We start from the raw sequence: 24749 nt of genomic DNA, 5'->3' as shown, positions 1-24749 counted from the left end.
AGGAGGCACACACACATGACACGTGCATCTCCAAAGCTGATAATGTTAGTTTAACACTAAAGTTTTAGCAGGCTTATAATTATTAAAGGAGTGGTTGTTGAGTAGCAAACTAAAGTCAAAACTTAAATAACTACCGTTTAATTCAGCATCCAGAACTAATTTAGCATTAATTGATTGTTATTGTTGTTAACTTATAACAGTGCCACTTCGGCATGGTACTTACTGCTATATTAGCCAATAATAATATTGGTTCCAAAAAAAAAAAATGGCAGCATGTGCATAATTAGCATGATCAATATTTATTTAGTCCTAACACGCAACAGAAACTCAATTAGCATGAGATAGAAATGTTCCAAAGCATGACGTTCAATATTTAATTATTCATCTTCGTCGTCGGTTCACTTAACTATGCAGGTAAAGCATAGTAAGTATTGTGTGTCCGTACTGAAGCCACATCATGCATGTAGTACTGCTTTGCATCCCCCAAATTTGAATACTTTTGATTCCTAAAGCGACTCGCACTAGGAATGCACTGAAACTAAGTTACTGCAATGGTAGTAGTCGATGCTATATCGAAAATAAACTTCCATCAATATATGGCTGAATTGAAAATTGGAAGATGTATACCAAGCAGTACAAGGTCAACTTGAACCAGTGGATGTACTAGGTCAGACTAACCGAACCAGCATCTCGATTGCGCTCACCTGCTCGTTGATGGATCCAAATGGACCGGCAATGGATGGCCACCAGATGGGATAAAACGACATTGTCCACTCTTTGGTTCCCTTGCAACGCATCTTGGTGTCAGACGCTGTGTCGCCGGCGTGCTGCATCATCCCTCGTCCACACACATGACATAGGTAAGCAAGCTAGAAAAAAAAAGCTAGATATCAGAACAAAAAAAAGTTCACAATGCCCACGGCAAGAAACTTGGTATTAACATCAACACTACATTATAGACAAAAGACAAGTGGCAGTATCCATGAACAACAAATGCATACATAAAGACTGCTAGAACAAACGAATGCTAATGTAGCTACTTTTCTTTTTCATGCATCTAGGTTTAACTAAATGACAGCAAACATGAGTAGTGCTGTCTAATTAATCCGCTGCAACTAAACAGACCTACTGGTGTCGAAAATAACAGAGGACCTGTAATGGAGGCCAAATGCTGACAAAGAGCGGGGGAAAAGGTCGAAGCTCACACTTTGGCAAGCATATGACAACAAATAGCAAAGCACTTATGCAATCATAAAGCATTTTCAACCTGGAGACCAGCGACCACGGAAATAAAGAACCTTTGCTTCACACTTGAAGCTATGTGCGAGTGGTAACAGTTTGGGTACGAAAAACAGTCTAAATGGCACCAACGAAAGCTGACTGCAGCAAACTTCAAGGATAAGGATCTAAGGTTCATCCTACAGATTGGTGTGGCAAACCCAAGTAATCATCATGCCATACACGACATTAGGACCAAACGGGCTAATCCTAGAAATCCATAGCACACAACAGATTATCCATGTTTCTCTTACTCGTAGTACACTGACATGATATACAGGTTCATTTTTTTTGGCAGGAATACATGGAGGAGGAAAGGGCCTCACTGGCAGCAGGTTGTCGTGGAGGTTACCGCTGGCAGCCGCTTGTACGTCCTGGAGGTTGCCGCTGGCAGCAGTGCAGGGAGGAGCACCGGGTCAGACATAGGCAGCAGCAGCAGCAGCTCGTTCGCGCCTCCCTGCCTGCGCCGCCGCCAGCTCCAGCCCCCTATCTCCGGCCGCTGTGACGGACGCGCCGCCATGGAGGTCGGCAGCCGAATCACCGGCGTGTTTCAGCAGAACCGCATGCAATTCCTCGGCCACGCGGGCGACGCCGGCTGGCGAGCTCGACGGGGCCGTGTGCACCGACCTGCCGATGCACGCCGGCAGCGGCGAGCAAGTCAGTCGCGCCGCCTTGTCTCTCTTATTCTGTCGTGCAACGTGGAGGAGGGGAACCGGGGTGCTGCTGGTCTGGCGGGGAGGAGCGGCCGCCGGAGGGGACAATTAAGCTGAGCCCAATGCGGCTAGGGTTTCTGGAGGGGGTACCGATTCAGAAGTTCCACGGCGTGGTCAGAGAGAAGCGGAGGGGAGGGGCGCCGGGTGATGTGGTCGGCGGCGCGAGGAGTCACCGGAGACGGTTGGGATCTGCCGGAGACGGAAGGTGGCCGTCGCTGGGAGGGAAAAGGATGGGCGAGTGGTGTGGTGTCGCTTGGGGTGACTTTGCAAAATTTTCGCCTCGCGTTTTGCGCACATAATTTCCGCCTGTGGTTTCTTCCGGAAAATGAGGGGCTCTCAAACTTTCGCATCGAGTTCGACTGTCGCAGCTAGCCAGCAACACACCAACATTTTGAACATGCGATCTACTAGTAAGATTTATACGAGGCCTCTACTAAGTACCGCCAAACTCTCACGTCCTGCAACATTGCAATGCCCGCACCCATGCCACGCTATATTATGCACAACATTGTTGCACTTTTCATACCGGGGATGACTTTTGTAAAAGTAAAAAGGTTATTGGTTTCGGAAAACTTCGTCAAACATATCCCTTGGAGGTGCGATGACTCCCGATATAACACGGTAGATGACTATTATATGGTGTCGGCTCGGACATCTAGAGCGAAGCGACCGTGGACCAACAATGGCATCTAGAGTAGGAATTATAGAGTTGAGATTGTGTCGCACACGTAGTCGTCGCCCTCCGAAAGGCGATGAGTAGTCGATTGCAAACAAGAGATGATGCCTCGAGTGGAATGATATGCTCTAGTTTCGTGCTCCGTTGAGAACCTCACGATGCCAGAGATGAGATGTGAAGACCACAGAAAGAGCCTACGAGAGTTAGTTAGACATCGAGAGCGTCTCTTGCACGATTGGAAGGCATCGGATAGACACAATGACCTCGTGACACCAAAGCCTCGTGTGCGTAGGTGGGGACTTCATCGAGGGCACGAGGGGAGATCAGACGCGACTGGGCTTCTTTTTCTATCTTATGCCACAATTATAGTGTGAAATCTCGGATACTCGGCAATGCATTTTTTTTACCTTTTTTCGTTGTTTCTGACTTTTTTTTCATATATCATGCAAAGTGGGAGTTGTGCAATTTAAGCCTGCTATCTTCCTCGAGGGTAGTCATTTTTTTTCCGAATGAGGTGCTACTCTCATAGTTGTGCTTCGGCTTTTCCTATTCACACCACACTTGTATACCCATAATATTACAAACACTTGTAATAGGGGAGGGTTTTGGGCCCTTCCTCTCCCGGTTTGAGGCGAAATCCCCTTTGTGATTCCCACAACCTCTACCCCTATCTTTTCTTCCAAAGTGATGATTCCATGTGAATCTTCTCTTTGCTTTTGTCACAGTAGGTCCAAGGAACATGAAAGCCCCCAAAATAGGTGAAATTATTACAATAGTTGGGTTCGTGGCCTCAAAAGTCGGAGTTTTGTACTATAAGTGTGAAATCCTCCTCCTGGGTAGTCAGTTTTGCGAAGGAGGTGCCACTTCCGAGTTGTGTATTGGATTTTCCTCTCACGCCACCCATATATACTCATAATTTAATCCCATACAACAAGGGTAGGAAGGAGGTGCCACTTCAGAGTTTTATATTGGCTTTTTCAAAGGAGACCATAAAACCTACCCCCTAACTACACCGTAGATCTAAATGGTTGACCTAGACTAAAGTTCTATACCTAGAGGATACACCTAAGCTAGTGCCATGAGGATAACAGTGCGAAAATAATGAGCGAGGGGGATATTTCAGAGAATAAGAACGAGGAAGAGCGGTGAAGAAAATGGTACAAAGTAAGGGGAGAAAAGAGGTTCGAAAAGAGAAACAGAAAAGGGGGGGTGTGGAAAAAGCAAACCCAATTTCCTCCCGGTTGCGACATCAACGTCATCGCTAGCGTCAATGTGAAGGAAGGCACTGGCGGACCTATGTTGAGTCAAAACCGGGCCATGGCCTGCCCATCCCAGGAAATTTTAGCCTATATACTTGTAAATTTTGGCCCAATAACAGTCCATTTTACCAAGGTTCAGTGTATTGGCCCGCCCAGCTTTTTTGGGCTAGGTTCGCCGCTGAAAGAAGGGATCCCCATGAGGTCGGGGGTTGTCGTCCTGAACCTAACAAATACAAGCGCTATTTCACCATGCCACCACCGGCGCCACCCCCTCATATCCCGTCACACTTCCAGTTTCCTTAGACTGAGATTTATTTGAGGTTTTAGCTAAAATCGTGACTCGACAAAAGAAAGTGATGCCATAAGTAACTTATGAGACGGTAAAACAAATTCAAGCGTGTTAAAGAATTTGAAAGTAGAGGAGATATATTTGTTGGAAAGAAGTCTAAATGACCCCCCTAAGTATCTGATTTGGGTCGCTAAACCCCCCTATGTTTAAACTGGAGCATTTAACCCCCCTATGTTTGCAAAACCGGACAGAGAGCCCCCTCCGCCTGTGTAGGTGGTTTTCATCGATGGTTTCTGGCATGTGGAGATTGTGCAGTTGCCACGGTGGCAAAGTTAGGCTGGCTAGGTCCAAATTACCCCCACAAGCGCGACCTGGTTACACTGAACCACGAACCAGTCTTGTCCACGGGTGGGCTCGCTGTCCTTGCTCTCCATCGCAGCCGTGCGACGATTCCTCATGGACGATCGGCGACATGGTCTGTTGATTGGAGTGTGGCGCCGACGAGCAGCTCAGTGATGGGCGTACCAACAGCACAGCGGCAGGACATAGCAGCACCGAGCGGTGGCATACCTGTTCAGACTTCAGAGAGGAGGCAATAGAAGATCAGTTTAAAGAGGAGGTAGCAGCAGACCTGTTTGGGACAGTGAGCTTGTTCATAAATTTGCTCACAGTAGTACAAATTTCAGTATACATTTGCTTACAACATTCAGAGCAAACGAACTCTGCTATTTCAAGACAAATGAACCTCGTACATTACATTACTAATCTTCCTTAAAATGCCACCATCCTGATTGGGATCTAGCACAATATGTACAACATGATCTTGTCAATATCAGCATCAGTAGCTAGACACACGAGGGTACATTGACATGCAGTAGCTTGCTTGCATCCTCAATTCATCAGCGTTGCGCTGGTTCATGCGCAGCTGCAGAACAAGAACAATAATTCAGGCATTGGATAAGGACATAAGGTACATAACAGGACACTAGCCCTCATGCTGTCCACGGCCACTGTAGAGGAAGACCAGGGCGGCTGAGGGAACACCGGTGGAGGCCAGTACGACTAGGAGCATGCGGTGGCCGGCACTTCGGCGACGGGGGCACGCAGCGGCAGGAGCATGAGCGGGCGGTGACAATGGAGGCGAGGCGCGGACGGGGGCGGCAGCGTCGGCCGGCAGTGGGAGCCGGCGGCGAGCACGTCTTTGGACAGAGCAGGCGAGCTGGAACGGCGGGGAGCATGTCTTTGGACAGAGCTGGTAGATAGGGGCGGCGGCATCGGTCGGTTTTCCAGGGAGAGAAAGCACGAGGGGGATTTAGACTGAGCTGAACCATGTGCTAAACCATTGTCCACGTCATCTAAACCACCGATCAATACCGCTCTCTGTGAGTGGAGGGGGTAAATTACCCGGTATGCAATACTTGGAGGGGTTAAATGCCCCAATCCAAACTTATGGGTGGTTAGCGTCCCAAACATGATAGTTATGGGGGTTATGTGGACTTATTTCTATTTGTTGGGATGATCGAGCACTAAGATGGATGCGCGAAATGCTTCACACGGATGAGTGACCTAGTAGTAGACTATAAAACTCGTGAGACTCGGTGTAAACGAGGAGATGGATGCATCTCGGGTACTACAGTGGAGTAGTTAATAATTAGTGGCCTGCCATTGTGGGCGGCACAATTTCCGTGGGTTAATTGTTTATGGCATGCAATTAAGGTCGTGTGGTGATTCTGGAGCAAATCCAACGAAAGCACAAACAAAGCGCCTCGCCTCCGCATTCCCCTGTTTCTCGCCGCCGGCTACCCAACTCCCATCTCCCGCACCTCCCCCGGCCACCCTGCCGCCGCTCGCCGGCCAAGATCTCTTCGCCGTTTCCCCGCTCGGTTCCCATGCCGATGCACCACTCCCGTGCCTCACTTCCCCGCCCTGCTTCGGACCCTTTCGCCGGCGTCGAGGACGACAACGCCCAGCCTCGCGCGGTGCGGCTGGCCTTCGACAGCCGCTTCTCCGTCCACGGGAACCTCCAAGTCCACCGCCGCGGCGAACTCCGGCGCCCCTGCCTCGCCGGCGTCTTCGCGGGGTCGCCCGAGCCATGGGCGCGGCCGAGAGCGCCTCTGGCCACCCAAAGGTCGAAAATTTCCCCTCTTTTTTCCACGCGCTGGAAATTGACCCCATCTTTCGCCACTGAATTTTGTGTACGAGCGCCGCGAGCCGCTTCTGCAGGCTCTATCGTTCTAGACCACTCGAGACTTTCCTACTTGTGCTGCTGCGTGGTCCAAATTTATCTTGTATACAATGGAAAGAAATTTTCGCACCTACAGGAAATTTCCCCTCTTTTCACATCTGTGCTAGTTCAATATCACATCGGTGGAACAGCAGCCTATCTTTTCTACTACGCCTCAGTTGATTTTTGTCCTATGTTGTTTCGCATAGTAATAGCAATCAATTGTATATGTACAATTGATCGTGTACTTGATTTCCTCTTATTTTCTGTGTTGCCTGAACCCTAGATCACTTATATGCAATCTCACGATGTTTGTTAAGTAATTGTTCTTGTGATCAATGTCTGTGCTATGCATACTAATCCTCGCTTCATTTTCTAACATGTGAGGTGCACAAGTGTATGTGGTTATGTCACCGACCCACTGCTCTTGCTGGCCACCACTCCGACCTGCTGCTCCCGGCGATGGTTCCGGTGGCGCAACTGCTGCTAGGCTGACCAGAACCTCCCGCGCCTAGAGCCGTGGTAAGAATAGAGCAAACACTCTCACTGGATTAGTAGACTCGCGTCCATGTTGAAATACGGGAAATGCTGCGTTTCTTGGTGATTCCTAGTGCTTGCGCATGAGCTATTTTCGTAAGTGCACATAGCTAGCTTAGCTAAGCTAGAATAAAATTGCACATGCACCTAAGCTTGCCTGCTTCCATCTTTTTTCTTTTTCTTACAGAAACTGAGCTAACTGATCTAAGAAATCTTGTTGAAAACAAGACAGATCTGCAAATGGAGTGGTGAATTTTTGAAAACATGTTGCTGATTGATATTTGATTTGATTAATTAGCTTATCCATGTTTTATTTTCTTGATCTGAATTTTCCATGGTTCTTCCAATCATTAGTATTTGAGCTAGCAATCAGCTCATTGTCAAACTTAAAGTATATCTCTTTATTTAGGTAATGACTCGGGAATTGCACATCCTGGTACTGCTGAAGCTATGCTAGCTAATTACTTGTACCGATGTGTTGTTGATTTATGAACTACCATGGTTTAGTTTGACTTGCATGTATATGCATCGGAAGTGATTTTCCGTTTGTGATATGCAAGATAGGGATTTTCCTATATGTACTTGTTAACTAAATTGTCATATGTAGCACACTGGTTGTTATAAGTGCTTAAGATTGCTGGTATCCAGCATGTTTTGTTTTTGTACGGCCCTCTACTCACCCAAGATCAAACTTTGCTTCTTCCTTGTAACCTCTGGCTGGCGGCCGACCGACCGACCCTGTTGACACCGTGTTGAACAACTAGCAGACCAGTAGAGAACTTTAGGTGAATAGTTTGGAGTTTTTGGTGCCCATATCCGTGTGACCACCCAGATATGTTTTAGTTTAGGTTTGCTCTAAACAGTGACTCGTGATGTGCAGAATTAGCTAGTCTGAGCTGCTCGAGATGCATGAATACATAGTGCTGTTGCTGCCCATTAGCTCTTCATTGCAGATTTGTAGAACAAGTTCCAACTACTACATTTTTATATGAAACTGAATCAAGTTTTGAGATCAATTTCCAGTGGTGTCTATTTCATTCTAATTGGCAAAGTGTTGCGTTATTTGAAAGCATGAATTGGTTCATAATTGTTTGGCTGTAGTAATTTGTCTTCATATGCTAGTTTGATGCCTCTCTTCTGTAGTGGATCATTCAGATTTCTTCTGATTCTATTTCACAAGCACTCATAATTTCTTCTGTACTCACTTTATGAAGTGACGAGGCAAGATATGTTGGAGCTGTACAAAGAACTGGTGGGTTGTCTGTAATTTGGAGCTGTACATTCCTTCATCCGCCCTGAGCTCCATGAGTCATGCTTAGAATTAGGCTTAATTAGAGTGCTGTTAGCATTATGCTTAATTAGAGCCATGTTAGCATTTGGCTTTAGCAGAGTCCCATCAGTGTTAGGCTTAATTAGCAGCTGCGGCTCAATCATCATTAGGCCTCCATTAGAGTCCTGTTTGGCAGAAGTAGACCTCACTAACTTATCCGTGCAATTAGCATGTACTATGGTCTGATTTGCTACATAAAATCGCCTCTCATTTTCTGTACCATCTTCAAAAGGTATGGGCAACATTTAAGAAAGCTGATGGTTATGTGCTACTATGGCTGCTGGCTGGACAAGCATTTTGTGCGTTGCATTATTTATCGTCTAGTTGTATGAAACTGAAAATATATCCTACTATGGCTTCTGGCTGGACATTCATTTTTTTTTGTGTCGATGGTCATAGTAGCAATATCTGTAGCTGTAGCTGGTTGAACTGACTTGCATCTATTCATATGCGCTAGTATGCAGCGGTTGTTTACCCATCCCAATTATAGCTGTTGCCCTAGATTTTGAATTTTTTTTTTGAAGAATTTCTACTGCTTATAGCTTGGATTTCTGCTTAGATTTCACAAGTTTTGATGCATGCTGGAATCTGTGGTGCTCTTCTTTAGATTGCAGCAATCAAAAATCAAATCTTGATTGTCTAAGGTGTGTTGTGAATGACTTGCAGTAGGTGGACTTGCACGAATTCGAGCTCCCTGGCCCTATGCTACCTCGACGGCGTTGTCCAGAGGGATGACAAGGGCTGTCTGAGGGGCCTCCAGAAGTGGTAGCACGATCTCTGCAGGGTGATTTTGACGTTTCCTTGTTCGATTTGATTTGCTGTGGTTCCAGTCTATTAATGTGGAGACACTCTAATTCTACTGTGTTGGATTGCAGGAGTCGCTGCTGCTGATCGTGGTTCACCCACTCCCCAACAACATATTGAGTGGCGTAAGTAGCTTACACTGATTGCACCTGTATTTATAGAATTCAGTGTCGTTTAGTTTAGTGGCAAATGTTGTCGATTTGGGAGTCATTATTGTGATTGCTGATTTGGTATTTGCTAATTGTTGATATCGGTGGTACGCTTGTGGATATGCTGTGTAAGATATGAAGTTTTAGCATAACAGTCGAGCTTTATTATGTTATCGCCGTTCTATGTTTGCCCATTTATAGCATATAAATTTTGTGTCTAAACTGCTTTGCTAATCTGCTTAGTACGTGATTATTGCCAATTTTATCCATTGGCTAAGGAATTACATTAGAACAGATTTTCTCTATCATTAAATTGTGGTTGTAGAACTGATAAGAGCAGAAAAAATGCTACAGTTTATTTAGTAGCATTGTTTATATTTAAAAGGACCATTTGATCTTGTTATTTCTTGGATGGGTAGCAACTTTTCTGGACTTGGTGTTTTGTCTCTCAAGTATTCTGTGAACATTTAGTTTTTTTTTTTTGCGCAGTATTATGTTTCTTTACCCTTTGAAATTGATGATTTTTTTTTTTTTTTTTACTTTAGGCAAATCGCGTCTACATGGAAGTAGGAATGAGGGGACAAGCTAGAACAATGTTGCTGGTGTGAACTTGAAGAGCGGGACTTTGAGATGCTGGAAATCGAGTTGAATTGTGGCTTTAATCGGCTTGGCTAGTCCATTACCTAATTCCAAAGTGGATTGTAGCTGTATTGGAGCAGCCAAGCAAACTCCAAAGTTAATTTGGGAACGTGTACATGGTTTTGTGAGCATGCAGCCGAAATGTGTTTTCCGTTTGATTGAAATTGAAGGAGGCGCGTGTAATTTCCAAACTTGAACCGATCGCACGTAGTACTCCGTTTGAGTAGATAATTAATGAGCGTTACGGTTTGTATGGATTTCACGCACATAATCGATATAAGCTAGCGTTGGTGGAGCCAGCCTGGCACTCATGTTTCTGCGACTCGAGTCCTTCAACTCGGTCTCTCTCTGTCTATACATCCGACCCCTCGCATCCATGCGCTCGTGTACGGATCGACCTGACTCGTCCATCAGATGGTTTGACTGCGTCCGATGGAGAGATCCGCGCGCGGCGCCAGAAAAGGAAACAAGAAAATCACTCGCGCGGATAATAAAAGAGGAATTCCCAACAAAAAGAAAGATAATAAAAGTAGCGAAACGTTAATTCGACACGCTTCTTTCTCCCTTTCCTGGTCGCGAGAGAAAAAAAAAAGTCGTCGGTCCTTGGACTCGCGCGGATAATAAATCTCGGAATAAGAAACCGACATCATCTCCAAAGTGGCCGTATTCTCATCTGAACAAAAACGATCCTGGGCAGCGCTGGCGTTGGCGACGGCGGCGCACAAAGATGAAGAGGAGGCCCTGTAGAAGAGGTAGGGACGTGGAGGAGACCATGCTCCCGAAGAAGAAGAAGCAGAGGATGGCCCAAGCGGAGGAGATCGTGCGCCCGGAGAAGAAGCAGAGGATGGCCGACGTGGAGAAGTCGGCCTACCTGATTGTAGGCCACGGGTTCGTGAGCCCTGCCTTTTCCGTGTTCAAGATTGAACCCTACACCGACAGCGGCGGCGACGACACACCGGTGAGAATCCCGCGCCGTCTCGCCCGCCTCAAATGCAACCACAACATGTCTTTCGTCCCCTTCCAATCGAAGGACCGCCGGTGGATCGTCGGCGGCTGCTCAACCGATAGGCGCCGCTACGGCCCGGGGACCATCATCTTCGACACCGGGAAGCAGTTGGTGATCAGTGGACCGGAGCCTAAGTCGGTCAAGAGCTACCCAATCCTGCTACCAATCGGCCACAAGATCTACGCCCTGGCCCCAACCCCCTCCGTGGTGGGACCGCTCAACTTCGTGCCCTGGTTCGAGGTCCTCGACCTCTGGACTGCACGGGAAGTCGAAGGCCGTCTGACCAACTGCAAGTGGAGCCGCCTGAAGCGGCCGCCATTCTTTCCCTGGGAACTCACCCCAGGGGATTACATTTGTCCGCCCGGCGTTACCGTCAAGTCCTACGCCGCCGTGGGCTCCCGCATGCTGGTGTCCGTGACCGGACATGTGGGCACCTACGCGTTTGACACCGGCTCCAACGGGTGGTCGACGGTGGATGACAAGAACTGCCTGCCATTTGTCAACGGCGCCGACCCGCACAGCCCTGGGCTCTTCCTCGGCTTATCAAGGACAATGAAGGCCATCGCCGGATACAAGATCAATGTCGATGGCGCTAAGCCACTGTCTGTGGTGGAGATTCCGGTCGTGTCTAACTTGGAAGATGTAGATCTGGTTGTGCACAGCTACAATTTCCTTTCCATGGGGATTGAAAGGGGCTTCTGCTTGATGACTTGTTGGAGCGTTGATGAAACGAGATATGCCCCACACCTCCGGGCTCACATCAGGGTGAGGACGTACAAAACAGATGATTTTGTGGAGTCCGAGGGGAAATTCTTGGTCGTCAACAAGCACTGGATGCGGGTTTACAAGATCCGTGATTTCATCCGGACACTAGATGCGCCCTGTCTTGCTAGCGTGGTCTCCATATGACTGAGTAAGCCCTTCCGATATATGTTCAAATTCCATAGATTAGTTAAGAACAAGTACATGGGATTCTGAATTTTCATGATAGTTTCTCACACTTTATAATAGATTAGTTAAGAACAAGTACATGGGATTCGGAATTTTCATGATAGTTTCTCACACTTTATAATATACCCCTCTCACCATAGACATGGATTAGCAAACCACCATGCCGGGCAGCACATATTTGATTCAATAATATTGTGCGTGTGATATTGTGACTTGAGAGTTGAGACCAGCGTTTGTGCACTACTGGGCTGCAGATTTATAAATAAATTGGAGCTACTGTTACTGTACATTAATCTGGTGTAGTCATTTCTCAAGTCTGAAGTTGATAGCTTCATATTACAGTCTGACTTCTGATCAGGATAGACAACTCAATTAATTCATAAACAGCTGTTAGGCTTGACCGCTTGAGTTGTTGGTTGCCAAACTCAAGCAGGAGCACTAGTATTGAGGTAATGTTTTCTGGGACAATATTGTAAGTTGTAAGCCCTAGGAGCTGGAATCAGTCGATCTTTTCTGCGGATAGTGATTTGGTAGACAGTAACATTAGCTCTGTTCTTATGAACATGCTATTGATTTTCCTTTGCGTATATACATGCTAGATTTATTTCCCTATTGCACTGAATTCTGGAATTAAATTGTCGTACTTCTTAAAATCACTATGTTACAACAGTAATGATACCAGTTTGGTGTTGCATATGTTGGTTCCTTTTTTATAAAATTGAGAAAGTTTACTTTTTTAAAGGGCAATTGAGAAAGTTTACCAGGGAGGCCAAGAAATGAAATGGATATTTTATCCATACGTATGCTCCACCTGTACATGCACACAAATACAAGCTAACTAGCCACGTATGCTTGCAGACATAACTATCTATATGATGCAAATTGTCCGCAATATGTGAATAGAAGATATAAATTGGGTTCTGATTTCAAAAAAAAGATATAAATTGGGTTCAGACTCACAGGGATCGTACAAAAGAAAATTGCAAATTGACACCATTATGTACCAGCTGCATTCACAACAAAACTTCTCTAATTCTACAATGTAATCGGTTACTCGATAGTTTAATTAGACTGAAACAACCAATGGTTGACTATTTAGATGGTTACTTTGCACACATGACTACTGTGTTAGTGAAGTATCATACTCCCTAGTATTTAGCATGGTTCTTGTATCCCCAACTTGGCTAGTCTGACCTCTAATCAGAAGCTGAAATGCTTGTTCAGTCAACAAACTGAACGACATTAATTTTACAAAAATTGAGGTTCACTGAAGCAGAACAAAGAGGAACAAGGCACAAGATACAAGAACACTTGAAAATAGCCAAAATTCTGTACAATGATTTCAGCAATAAAAATTAGTAAAATTTGTAGGCAAGCAGATTTCATACCGGGTAATAATCTCAACAAGCAGCATTCAGAACATATTCGGTACAGCAGCATATAATTATGTAAAATTCGTGTAAAATTCTCGACAGGGATTTCCTGGCAGTTGGGTGCGCGCGCGCCTCATTTTATAGCGCGCTGGAAGCGGCGCGCCAGCTTTGGCGCGTAGAATGGCGCAAAAGCCCGCACACGGCAACTTTTTTTAGCACGTGCCGTATTTTCGCGCGCCTGCTAGAGCGTCGCGTGTCGCTTCCGCGCTGTATTTTGGTGGTTTTTTATGCGCACATTTTGGTGCGTCTGTTAGAGATGCTCAGTCCTATTAGTAATGTTGATACATCATTCATGTGAAGAGTATACGGATGAGGAATAAAAACTGGAGGATACGCAGCGGCAGCTGAAAACAGGAGGCCCGTGGGCTGTGGCATTATTACACTGTGAAAGCAGCAGCCACCGGGGAAGGATGAGCCAAAGGACGAGATGGATCAACCACCAGTTTGTAAACTTGGCGATGCTTGCTTCTCAATTGTCGCATGGTTCTCAGCAGCATTATACCCCACCATAACGTATTTGCGTTGAACAACACGTACATTGTCTACTAACTTTGACTCCGGGCCGGGATCAGCAGATCGAACGCAAACAGAGGAGAACCAGCCCCTTTCCAAAGGGAAGAGATGAAGATCCCCTAGAACAATGCGGCCCGTTGGCGCCATCACCACGTTAACCTCTCTAATGGACAGCGCGTTCGTCCCAGACGCTGCTGATTGGCCGACCTCCATGGAGTAGACAACAGCAGCACCGTCCCTGGCTCTGGACCGGCCAAGAAAGAGGTGGTCGCCGAGGGGCACAGCCTGGCCGAGGAAAGGAAGATACATGGCGTGCACCATCTCCCACACGTCCCTCTCCACGTCGTACCCGCAGGTCCCCTTGTATTTCCTCTTCACCTTGCCGGCGTTGACAAGCTGGACGGAGAGCACGATGTGGGAGCCGACGGTGGCGTAGGCGGCGACGCGAATCTCCGGCGGGTCCGTGTACTCGATCGGGTTGATGCGGCACGGGAAGACGGGTGGCGGCTCGAGATCTTCGGTGAGATGATTCCACCTAGGGCGGCCATCCTTGAAGCATATCCGCTCGAACCAGGGAAGGTAGTCGAGGCCCCTCGCCGCCCACTTGACGGAGGGGCGGCGCGAGAGCACATAGAGCTGGCCGCGGAACGGTATCAGGACGGGATCCATCTTGTTGGTACTGAGGTCGGGGCCGTGAAACTCCTTGGAGGTCGCGACATCGTAGATTATGGTGTGACCCTGCCCTTCCCCGCCTACGCGGATGATCCAGGACCCCTGCGGCGACGATACCGCGGCGAAGGACATGCCGGGTTGGCTGAGGTGCAGGGGGACCATAGGCGTTGTTGCGCCGGCGATGCTGACGCTGGGGATGGAGTCGGCAGGCTTGGCGTCCTTTTCCTTCCTGGTATTGTGCTCCACCACCAGGTACATCGGCTTGTCGGGGTCGTCGATTCTCCGGCGATGGCTCAGGGACGTGGAACCATCATCCTCTGCGTCGCGCTTCAGCCCGCTCGGCATCTCGCGGGAACAACGACGGAACAGGCGGCGGTGCTGCAAAACCTGTATGGACAGCCGTCTTTCTTCCCCGCTTTTATGCTCACCACCAAGGTGGGCCGTGGGCCTGGCCTTGCAATCTCGGAAAAAGAAACCGAGCGGCCGTATTCTTATGTGAACGAAAACAATCCTGCGCGCGTCGGAGAAGCGGCGGTCCGGGTCGAAGGCGTCCTCCCGCGCGCCGCTCAGGACCTCCCCGCTGCTTGTGTACCGAGCCGACCTGCCAAACGGGTGCTCCTCCTACTCAAACGGAAGGAAACGTGCTCGATCTGCTCACGCGGCTGCACGCACGCATCCATCGAAGCGGTATCAACGATCGGAGCCAGCTGGCTGGCTTGCACACGTACGCGCGCATGTTTTTTTTTTCTCTCTCCATCAAGGCGTACTCCAATAGCTAGCTAGCTGGCGCGCGCGCGTGTGTGGCCTACGCTTGCACTCGATCGAAGCGCCTCCATCGGTTCCGTTCTCTCTCTCTACTCGACTGCCGCGCGCGCGACGCCTCGGTTATCTCCTTCTTCTACCTCCCTCCCTCCTCGACATTTCAAACCTACCTTCCTCTAATTAAGCTGCTGCATGCCCCGCCACTGCCTATAAGTACAAAGCCCATGGCCACCCTAGCCGCGCGTCGGCTATCGCGTGACTTGTGACTTTGGACTTTGGCCACGGCGACGAAGAGGAGAGGACGCATCGCTTGGCCGGCTGGGAGGCTCCATGGCGACGGCGACGCAGAGCAGAGGAGAGGGCGCGCTGTGTCGCCTGGGATGCGTGGGGCGGCGAAGGTGAGGCGACCACTTTTCAGTCGGCGGCGTGGCAAGACAAGACCAGACCAGATAGCTTGGGCGGCCTAGACACGCCTATACCAGAAGACGCGGCCGTGCGTCGCCTAGCTGGGATGCATGGGACGCGGCGCAGGTGAGGCGAGCACTTCTCGGTGGGCGACCACTTTGGCGCCGTCGACTAGACCAGACCAGACCAGACCAGACGAGAGGGCATGCCACTCAGGGTCGCTTCAGCAACCGACGATAGGCATGCCGCTCTGGCGCCGGCCGGCGAGGCCGAGGACATGAGAGGGCACGCGCTTTCGCCTCGGCTAGGATGGGCGGCAGAGGCGAGGCGAGCACCCGTCGGCGACGGGCCTGAGCGCTAGTCAGGAAGAAAGCTCGCCGCCGGCCAGCCAGTGATATGGACGAAGGTGCTTTCCTCGCCTGAGCCTCCAAAGTCATAAGTCACCTCTACTCTTTGCCCCTTCATCCATCCGTTCTCCTCTACTCTTTGCTGATTCTCTGAACGGTTGAGATGGGAAGTCGCACGGATTGGTGACATGGGCGTGCAAAACAAACGCCTCGTAATTACAGCGGTGAGGAGATCAACAACATCAACCCAGTTAATTATGGGACGGACGAATCCCAGCAGCCATGCAAGCAGTAATTGCCCTGACATCCTCCGACAGCCTGAAGGTAGAAAAAAAAGTCAGTGCAATAAGGGGAAGAATTCTTAGCAATCCGGCACTAGTAGGATCGATCCATGTAAAACAGGATGCAAACTTTCGCCTCAAATCACGATAGGCATATAAATTACCAAATCATAGCACACTTTCTATAGATGTGATATCTTTAAGATTGTTAACTGAAGCACTTTCTACAGATGTGGAAATCCCTACGATAGTTAACTGAGCCAGATTTCTAGTCGTGTTTTCTTGGTATCTATTTCCGCATGTACCATAAGCTAGCTAGCAACCGTGACTTGTGCGATGAAAGGAAAGAAGCTCCATTTGCTGCTAGTTCTAGAAGTAGGTCTTAATTAATCTGATCCTGAAAAAAGGCCTTAATTAATCCGACTCTGAGATCGATCAGGCCAGGTGCAGCTTTACTGCTACTACTAGTATTAGACCTTGTTTTGACAAGAACTGGAAATTATATTATTTTTTTTTGCGAGAAAAGGATATTATATCGCCGATCTTACAGATAGGTCCGGTACAATGGTAAAATTACAGACAAGTCCCATTGGACCCCAACAACACCAACGAGCATCAGGATGAGACCAGTTCGCGCCGCCGCCACTGCTCCACTTCACGCCTTGGCTTGGAAGCAGCCCCTCCACGGACGGGAAGACACCGATCAACGGCTCCGAAGAACCTACACCCCAGGCCGCCGCCACCGTCGCGACGAACTCCAGCACCATCTCCAATTTATATATTTGCTCTGACGAAATTAGATACTCCCTCCGACTAGAATTAGTTGTCCGACACGTAGAATTTTTTTTTTTCATTTTAGCCCTCCGTATTTTAAACCTGGAACCATCAGCTCCAATCGATCGGATCGTCCCGACTCCAGATCCCGCGCTCGCGCCGGCGGGCCGGCGGCCACCCACGCTTCGCTCCGGGGGCCTCCTCCTGCCTTAGCGCCGCCGGCCTCCGTCGAGCTCGCCTCTCGCCGCCATCCTCCGTCGAGCTCGTCAACCGCCGGCAGCCTCCCTCGAGCTCATGTCTCGCCGCCGTTCTCCGCTCCTGTCTCGCCGCCGTTCTCCGCTCGCCTCCCCCGTCCATGGGTTCGCCTCAAGGAGGGCGGCGCCGCCGGGGCAGTATCTCCTCCCTCCCTGGCGGCCGCGCCTCGAACCTTCTCCGGCAGGCCACTCCGCCGAGATCACCTCTCGCCAGCAGTCTCTGCTCACTTCTCGCCGGCAGTCTCCGCTCATCTCAAGGTGGCCGGCGCCGCCGGGTAAGCCTTTCCTCCAAACCTGTAGCCGTCCCTGCGGCCTGCACCCTGCAGCCTTCTCTCTGCCGATGTGTCATTGTCTAATGTTTTGTTTCTTTCAGTTGATTTGATAGTATCTATCAGAGGATTTGCCTTGAACCGTTTTCAATAGTGACCTGGTGTCAAACTATATCCATGCGTTATATTATGATTGGTTAGATTTTGAGGAAGCAAAAAACACATACGCAACTGTGCACATCATCTGCATAAGTGCGGCCTCAAATGCATCTTATTAATCTTGGACTTGGATTAAATTGTTCAGTAAGTGAAACAAACCTCTGTTGTAGTGTCTGTGTGTATGGAATCCACGTACGTAGTAGTATATGGTCGTCTGTGTTTAACTAAAATCTCAAATTTATTCAAATAAAATAGACCCTAACTGCCTTCACTCATAGCGATTCAAAGTATACATACATGTGGATCACACTTTTGTGCTCCAGACACAGTGAGCTGCAAACTTGCATTTCAGACATGACATATTGATCGAACCCTACTATGAGCACACGATACGCGACATCTGCTGCGACTAGAGCAATGACAAATGAAATAATTTGATGAATGGTCCAATGGAATGAACTAACACAAGAACACCGGGTCCTAGTACAGATCATCACTCGACACGACCAGATGGATGAAGGAAAGAAGAGAGAGACAAGTGAGGAGGACGAAGAAGGGGACAAGGACGAGCAGCTGAGGCTCAGAAGGATGGGAAGCTTGCGCAGCGTTGGTTGAGGTAGACGGAGCAGCCGTCCCTGGGCACGATGGTGGGCATGTAGACGGGGTCGTCGCAGCCGTCCGTGGTGTCCCGCTTGAAGTCTGCGACGGAGACGAAGAGCGCGAGGAAGAGCACGAGGTGGTTGAGCGCGTAGCGCTGGCCGACGCACTGGTGGGCGCCGGCGCCGAATGCGAGGAAGTTGCGCTTGAAGGCCACGTCCTCCCTGCGGTCGTCGGAGAAGAAGCGGTCCGGGTCGAAGGCGTCGGGCGCCGGGAAGCCCTGGAAGGAGGACTCGTAGACGGACGGGAAGACGATGGCGCCCTTGGGCACCGTGTACCACTCGGTGAGCTGGAACGGCTCGCCGGCGATGTGCGGCACCAGCGTCGCCGGGGGCCGGTAGCGGACCACCTCGCGCGCCACCGCCTGCGTGTACCTCATCCCCTGGATCTTCTCGGCGGTGATGGGCTCCCCGGACTCCGGCGACCAGACCTCGGCCACCTCGGCGCGCACGCGGGCGAGCACGTCAGGGTGGGACTCGAGCGCGGAGACCGCCCAGCAGGTGGACGCGTCCTCGTCCTGGGGTGGGCACTCGGGCTGTGGCGCGCGCAGGTCCTTGTGGTCCGCGCCGAACATGTAGATGAGGTTTGTGGTCCCCGAAGAGGCGCTTGCCCAAGGGGTGGAAGGCGTCTGCCGCGCGAGTTTAGCGGCACGTACGGTTGCGTGTGTCGTGGTGGAGGTGGAATCGAGTCGATCGAGCCAGCTCGGCCTAAATTACTGTAATTAAAGATCCGACGCCTCGGGCACGCGCTTGTGTCGCAGTACATGCACAGCAACATGTACTGAACCAAACAGAGAATGGTGCGGTGGCAACCTGTTAGGTGAGGGCTTCAGAGAAGTGCGACTGCCAGGAGCAGCGCTACTCTCGACGGAGACCTTGCAGTCAATCCACCGGAGCGCCACCACGCTGCACTTCTTGATGTCCCCAATGACGTTCAGTAACACGCCTACTCCTCCTCCCAGCTCACCACCAAGACAACCTCCCGGAACCCCTGCTTGTCGGCCTCCTCCAATATGATACGAACCTGAAAAATATGCAAAATTTCAGCTATGCCTATGCATAACAAGAAACAAAAAAGTAAAAATACATAAACCACACCTGCTACAATTTCAATCCAACACTGACGCAAGTTCTCAATATATATATACACACATTGTTATTACAAAAGGAAACAAGTAAATACAACTTTACAATTCATTCGGCGGAATTTTACACAGAAGCAGCAGCAGCCACTACCCGCACCGTCGGAGACAGAACAGAATCAGCAAACCAGAGGGCAGCCGCGATGCCGCATATCCAGTCAGCAAACAGCGTCGCCCTGCTGCTGCCTTGCACCAGGACAAAGTGCACCCTGCAGATAACACAAAATTCAGACTAGTTAACACACACGGTCAACACGGCCACATGTATATATGTCTATTCTACATTCGTTCCAAATTATAAGAATTTTTAGCTAGGCTGTTTAACTCTACCAAAACCTGTTATACTTTGGTAGCAGCAGACATCGCGCTTCTCTATCCAAAAACATCAACGTTTTGTATATATATTGAAAGGTTATCCACCGAGCATTTTCAACCTTAAGTTGACACTTAGATACAACAGCACGATGCCGGCTTCCACTCCTACCAATACTCTTCCAAGGAATATTTATTTACCATCACAACACTACAGTCATCGGAACCGACACAAAACAGAAACAGCGGGTGAGGCTAGTCATCGGAACCAAGACACCCGACACAGCTGTCGTGACATAAAGAAATGACAGCATATACAAAGGAACATATGACTCCAAGGATACCAAAATAGCCACATATGCCGAGTGTCAAATGCCAAACAACAATTTTCTATAACATGCACCACTAAAATAAGATGCAGCTTCACATACAGAATATTTGCAATGACTAGTTAACCAATTCAAGTTCAATCACCAATAACTCTTCTAAAAAATTGACATTGACACTACAGGCCCTTTTTCCGAAATTCCAGGCCACAATTCATTTAAACAAAAACAGTTAAAGTGCACCTCTAGATGCATTCAAACACGCAATCCAACTCAACTAGCATGCTAAATGTTCACTCACAACAAGACCAACAAACACCTGCAACAGCATGTTCAAATCACCACCAAGTAGATGGGACAAATGGGATGCTCACCGAGACATACACGAAGGTTGCTGCTACCTCCTGGCCACCTCCAATTCCGCTCCATCCTACAAACAAAATGCGCATGCTTAGTGCCAGAAATCACGTGTTCAAATGTACAAAAAAAAACCAATAGTCAATATATAGATCAGCTATTTATCGGAATCAAAATTCTGTACCTCCCAGCTAGCAAATAATTGAATTGTTCAAGCACTGGTAAAAACACAAAGAGTGCAAAATATAATCAAATCAACAGCAGAAAAAAAGCTCTTTCTTTACCCGCATCAAACATGCTCATTCACGAGACAAAAAGATAAATATTCACGAGACACCAGTAAAATGAAAACAAACCCAGACGCTGATCGAGCTCAAGACAAAATCATGAATGAATCATCTTGAACCCAGGCATACATGTTCTCTGAACTTAGCACAGATACATAGCACACACACTATGTATTGGCCCGGTTCTGAACTCGTAATGCCCAGCACTATGTATGTGCATCAGATCTTCGTCCCATGGCCCGTCGCCGACGGACAAGGACAATGGAGAGAGGGAAACAATTGCAAAGAAGCACAACACATGTAATCGCATTCCAGAGTGTATGATTATGAACTACTTGCTTCACTAGGTAATAAGATGGCTGTTAATCACCTGCCCGTCAGCGATTATCACCTGCCCACAATAAGTCTTCAACTATTCCCATTGCAGCTTAGATTATCGGAACCAACAATGTCAGGACTGAATCAGAAATCACTAACTAATCATTATTCTACTGAAACATAAAGCCAAAAAAAAGACAAAGAAATATAAAGGAACCAAACTCCAGAACGAACAGAACCTTCAGTATATCTCTCAATATTGCTAGCTAGTATCTGTTCCGCTGGTTGATTATCACTGCTTCGAGCATGAATCGCTCCTTCTCGGCTTGGCACATTTCTGTCGACTTTATCTTGGTAAAATCCACAAACTACAGTCAAGGAGCAGACAGGGTTAGTTTGCACATGGCATGGGCATATATCCTCTTGCAGAAATAAATATATTTACATGTATTCGTGCGGCTACAGACCTGGAAATTATCGAATCGGCATCTGCTGTCGTGGATGGACATCAAATCGTCCTCCCATGGCCCATCACCTGCCACAACAAGGACAATGGACAAAGTGAAATGACTACAAAACAGAAACAGAGCATGCATGATTTCCCAAAATAAACATATATGTGATTATGGACTATTTGCTTCAGTAGGTAACAAGAATCTAAATAAAATGAAATTGACTAATCATACTAGATGAGACCAATAATTAGGCAAGTCGATAACAACCATGATACTACATGGATGGTCGGCTCCAAAGGGAAACCAGAAAACAAGGCATACAAAAATGACAGCAAGTTTTTGTATGTGCATGAGTGAACATGCATGCTAAGGTTGCTGCCTTCTCATTCTGCAATAAGCAACTCACGAGTCTAACCAAACAGACACTCCATCCAACCAACATCAAAGCCTTTTTCCCAAGCAAGTTGGGGTAGGCTAGATATGAAACCCAACAGAAAAGAGAACCAAAACAAGGAGACATAAAGAAAAAGAGAAAAGAAGAAAGAAGAACGAAGGAAAAAAGGGGGGAAATGAAAGAGAAAAGAAGCGAGTGACTAAGGTTCCGCCACATGGATCGCTGATCTCCATGCAGTCCTATCAAGAGCCAAGACTTTAGGTACATTCCAATCCCTCAGGTCTCTTTTTATCGCCTCCACCCACGTCAACTTTGGTCGTCCTCTACCCTTTCTAGAAAGGGTAGATCTCCAAACAGACACTCCATCAAACATCTTAAATAAACTAGAGAGGAACTCAACACAACTCAACAATGGATGACAACCCAAAGTAGATGTGTGGCATCAAAAGTTCATGCAATCAAATCCTGGAACAACACATGCCTAGCTTGATTATTATAACATCTGGACGAGACGCAATGGTGCAAGAATCATCGTCACATGAATCCATCAACCACATTCAATTGTCAAGCCATCACTGTGATCACAAACCCACTTAATTTGATCGATTACAGATCATTGTCAACTAGTGCTACCAAAAATTACTGGGCCAACACGTTCAACAATTACTAGGCCATCATTTGGTGGTACCACATCCCATTATGATATTAGTAGGGGCAACTCAACTTCACTATCACCCTGCTGTTTGGCTCATTTAATTTTGTGTGCGCATTTTCCATACAGTGTACATGCTACTGAAGAGTACCAACAGGGAGCAGCAAATTTGCGTGATAATACAGAAAGCAGCAAATTTGCCACCACAACTTATATTACCTCAAGTAGAGCATCAATGAGTTCAATTCCTTCTAAACGACAGCTCCCAAACAAGAACACAAGAAGGAGCTACTATTCGACCTTGGGCATGAGTTGTTTAATACCTGTGCGTCGTCGTCTTGTCAGTGCGGGCAAGGCACACCTGGCCGCCCCTAGCTCAGAGGCTGGAGCTGCCGTCGCCGGCCCTGTAGATGTCCCTGGAGTGGTGCGAGTTAGAGCAACAGCTCCCTGCCGGTCCCGAAGGAGCGTGTCAGGTGCATGTTGGCATCACAAAGAAATGAAATGGTCAGAGAGCTATAAAAGCAAGAGATTACATTATGCATCAAAATAAATAAGCATGGATAGATTCATTCTACACAATCTGATCTTGCCTAATAAACATGCATAATCAATGACAAAGCTTACCCGCAAAAAAAAAAAAAAAAAATCAATGGCAAAGCTCTTGTGAGTTGTAAAAAGGCTACAGCTACTTCCCCTTGCAGGAGATCGGAGAATTGGTTTTACCTGCGTCGTGCTACCAGTACATCCCGCGGACGGTGGCGACCATCAGCAGCCCTCCTCCGGCTGCCTGCACAAAGAAGATGCGATTTTTTTCAGAATTGGGGAGAAGAGGATTGGTGGTTGCGGGTTTGGGCACTGCTGATACCTCGAGAAGCGCCTGCGGTGGTCGAAGTTCCAGTGCCAGCGACGCCGCTGGAGGACCCGGTGGTGTAGGGAGCCCCGGGACGGAGCGGCGAGGCGAGGTCGGGGACGCGGAAGACAACGGGGCCGCGCGTTGCCTGGCCTGCGCGGTCCACGAAGCCGGCCGGACGGCGACCTAGGATTTCGCGGAGGCGAGGTTTCAGGCTCGATTGGAGGCGCGTCGGCGAGGGATTCTGCATGAGGTAGGGTGCCGGAGCAACGCCGCACGGTGGCGAGAATGGAGCGCCGGAGCTGGGGCTCGATCGCGGAGAAAGAGGGCAGAGGCGGCATCTATCTAGTCGATCTGGGCAAGCTAGAGGTGGAAGAGAGGAGCCGCCGGTGGTCTGGGGCGGCGGAGGTGTGGGTAGCCGGCGTCCGGCGAGATTCAGAAGGCGTTGAGCCGCCGCCGGTGGTCTGCCGTCTGCCCGAGTGAGTAAGTCACGGAGATGGTGTGGCTGGCTTAAATTACGTCCGTGATTTTGGCCCAAAATCCTGCTTAGCCCAAAATGGAAAATTCCATGGCGTAAGCTGATTTTGTTTTTTGAGGGAAGGTAGAGATTTTATTCAACAGTAATAAGCTGATTGTTTTTTGAGGGATTAGGCTGTCGCTGTTCACATTTGCCAAAATTTCCCGCCCGGCTCCAAAATCAACACTTCTCTGGCGGGCTCTCTACCGCTTTCCAAGTTCCGTTTGATACCAATGGATGGTTGGACGGATGCATGCATGCATTAGCCCAACATAGCTACCTCCATATGTGAACACATGTACATATGGTTCTTCTACGTGGTAAAATTTCGTACATATGGATATGCACGCCATTTCAAATGTCACCATTGGGATAGATTCCAAGAGACCTTTTTCGAAAAGGTTCGTCGACACAAATCTATCGTGGCATGCCACGCCGAGGATAGCACGGATTATCGGGTATTTTCGTGCGGAGACGCTCTCGAGGGAAGCGACCGAGGCCTAACGGTGACGGAGAGCCTACGGATTCGCAACCACGCCACATGCATCAGTGTGATATCCATGTTACACCCGCTGAAGGGTGATGCAAAGTCAAACGCGGGCCAACAAGCCGCGAACCAAAACAATGCCTCGAGAAACCTCGAGCCAATATGCTAGTTTCTAGGGGTTTCACTCATGGCGACAAGTGTATGAATATCGCCACCCAAAAAAGGGAGGTTAAATGTGCACATACCAACCACAGATGTACCGAGGAGTGTCG

At 48.5% G+C, this 24749-nt stretch overlaps 1 protein-coding gene and 1 long non-coding RNA gene across 3 annotated transcripts; both read right to left on the bottom strand.

Moving 5' to 3' along the window:
* Positions 1–18133: 18133 nt before the first annotated feature.
* Positions 18134–18955, bottom strand: LOC124663961 (cytochrome P450 710A2-like). Its single transcript, XM_047201584.1, has one exon. The coding sequence runs from the start codon at positions 18953–18955 to the stop codon at positions 18305–18307; it is 651 nt and encodes a 216-aa protein (XP_047057540.1). The 3' UTR covers positions 18134–18304.
* Positions 18956–19638: 683 nt separating this feature from the next.
* On the bottom strand, positions 19639–23065 carry LOC124667435. Of its 2 annotated transcripts, XR_006991289.1 has the most exons (6): positions 22947–23065; positions 21590–21657; positions 21362–21490; positions 21175–21261; positions 20535–20590; positions 19639–19731 (listed from the first exon to the last, which is right to left on the bottom strand). It is a non-coding gene; the product is annotated as an uncharacterized LOC124667435 (long non-coding RNA). The 2 variants fall into 2 exon arrangements; XR_006991288.1 differs by lacking the exon at positions 21175–21261.
* Between the last annotated feature and the right edge of the window lie 1684 nt (positions 23066–24749).

This window comes from Lolium rigidum, chromosome 6 (assembly GCF_022539505.1).
Source record: "Lolium rigidum isolate FL_2022 chromosome 6, APGP_CSIRO_Lrig_0.1, whole genome shotgun sequence".
NCBI lineage: Eukaryota > Viridiplantae > Streptophyta > Magnoliopsida > Poales > Poaceae > Lolium > Lolium rigidum.
The sequence above is the reverse complement of the archived record's forward strand: the minus strand, read 5'-3'. Positions and strand labels throughout refer to the sequence as shown.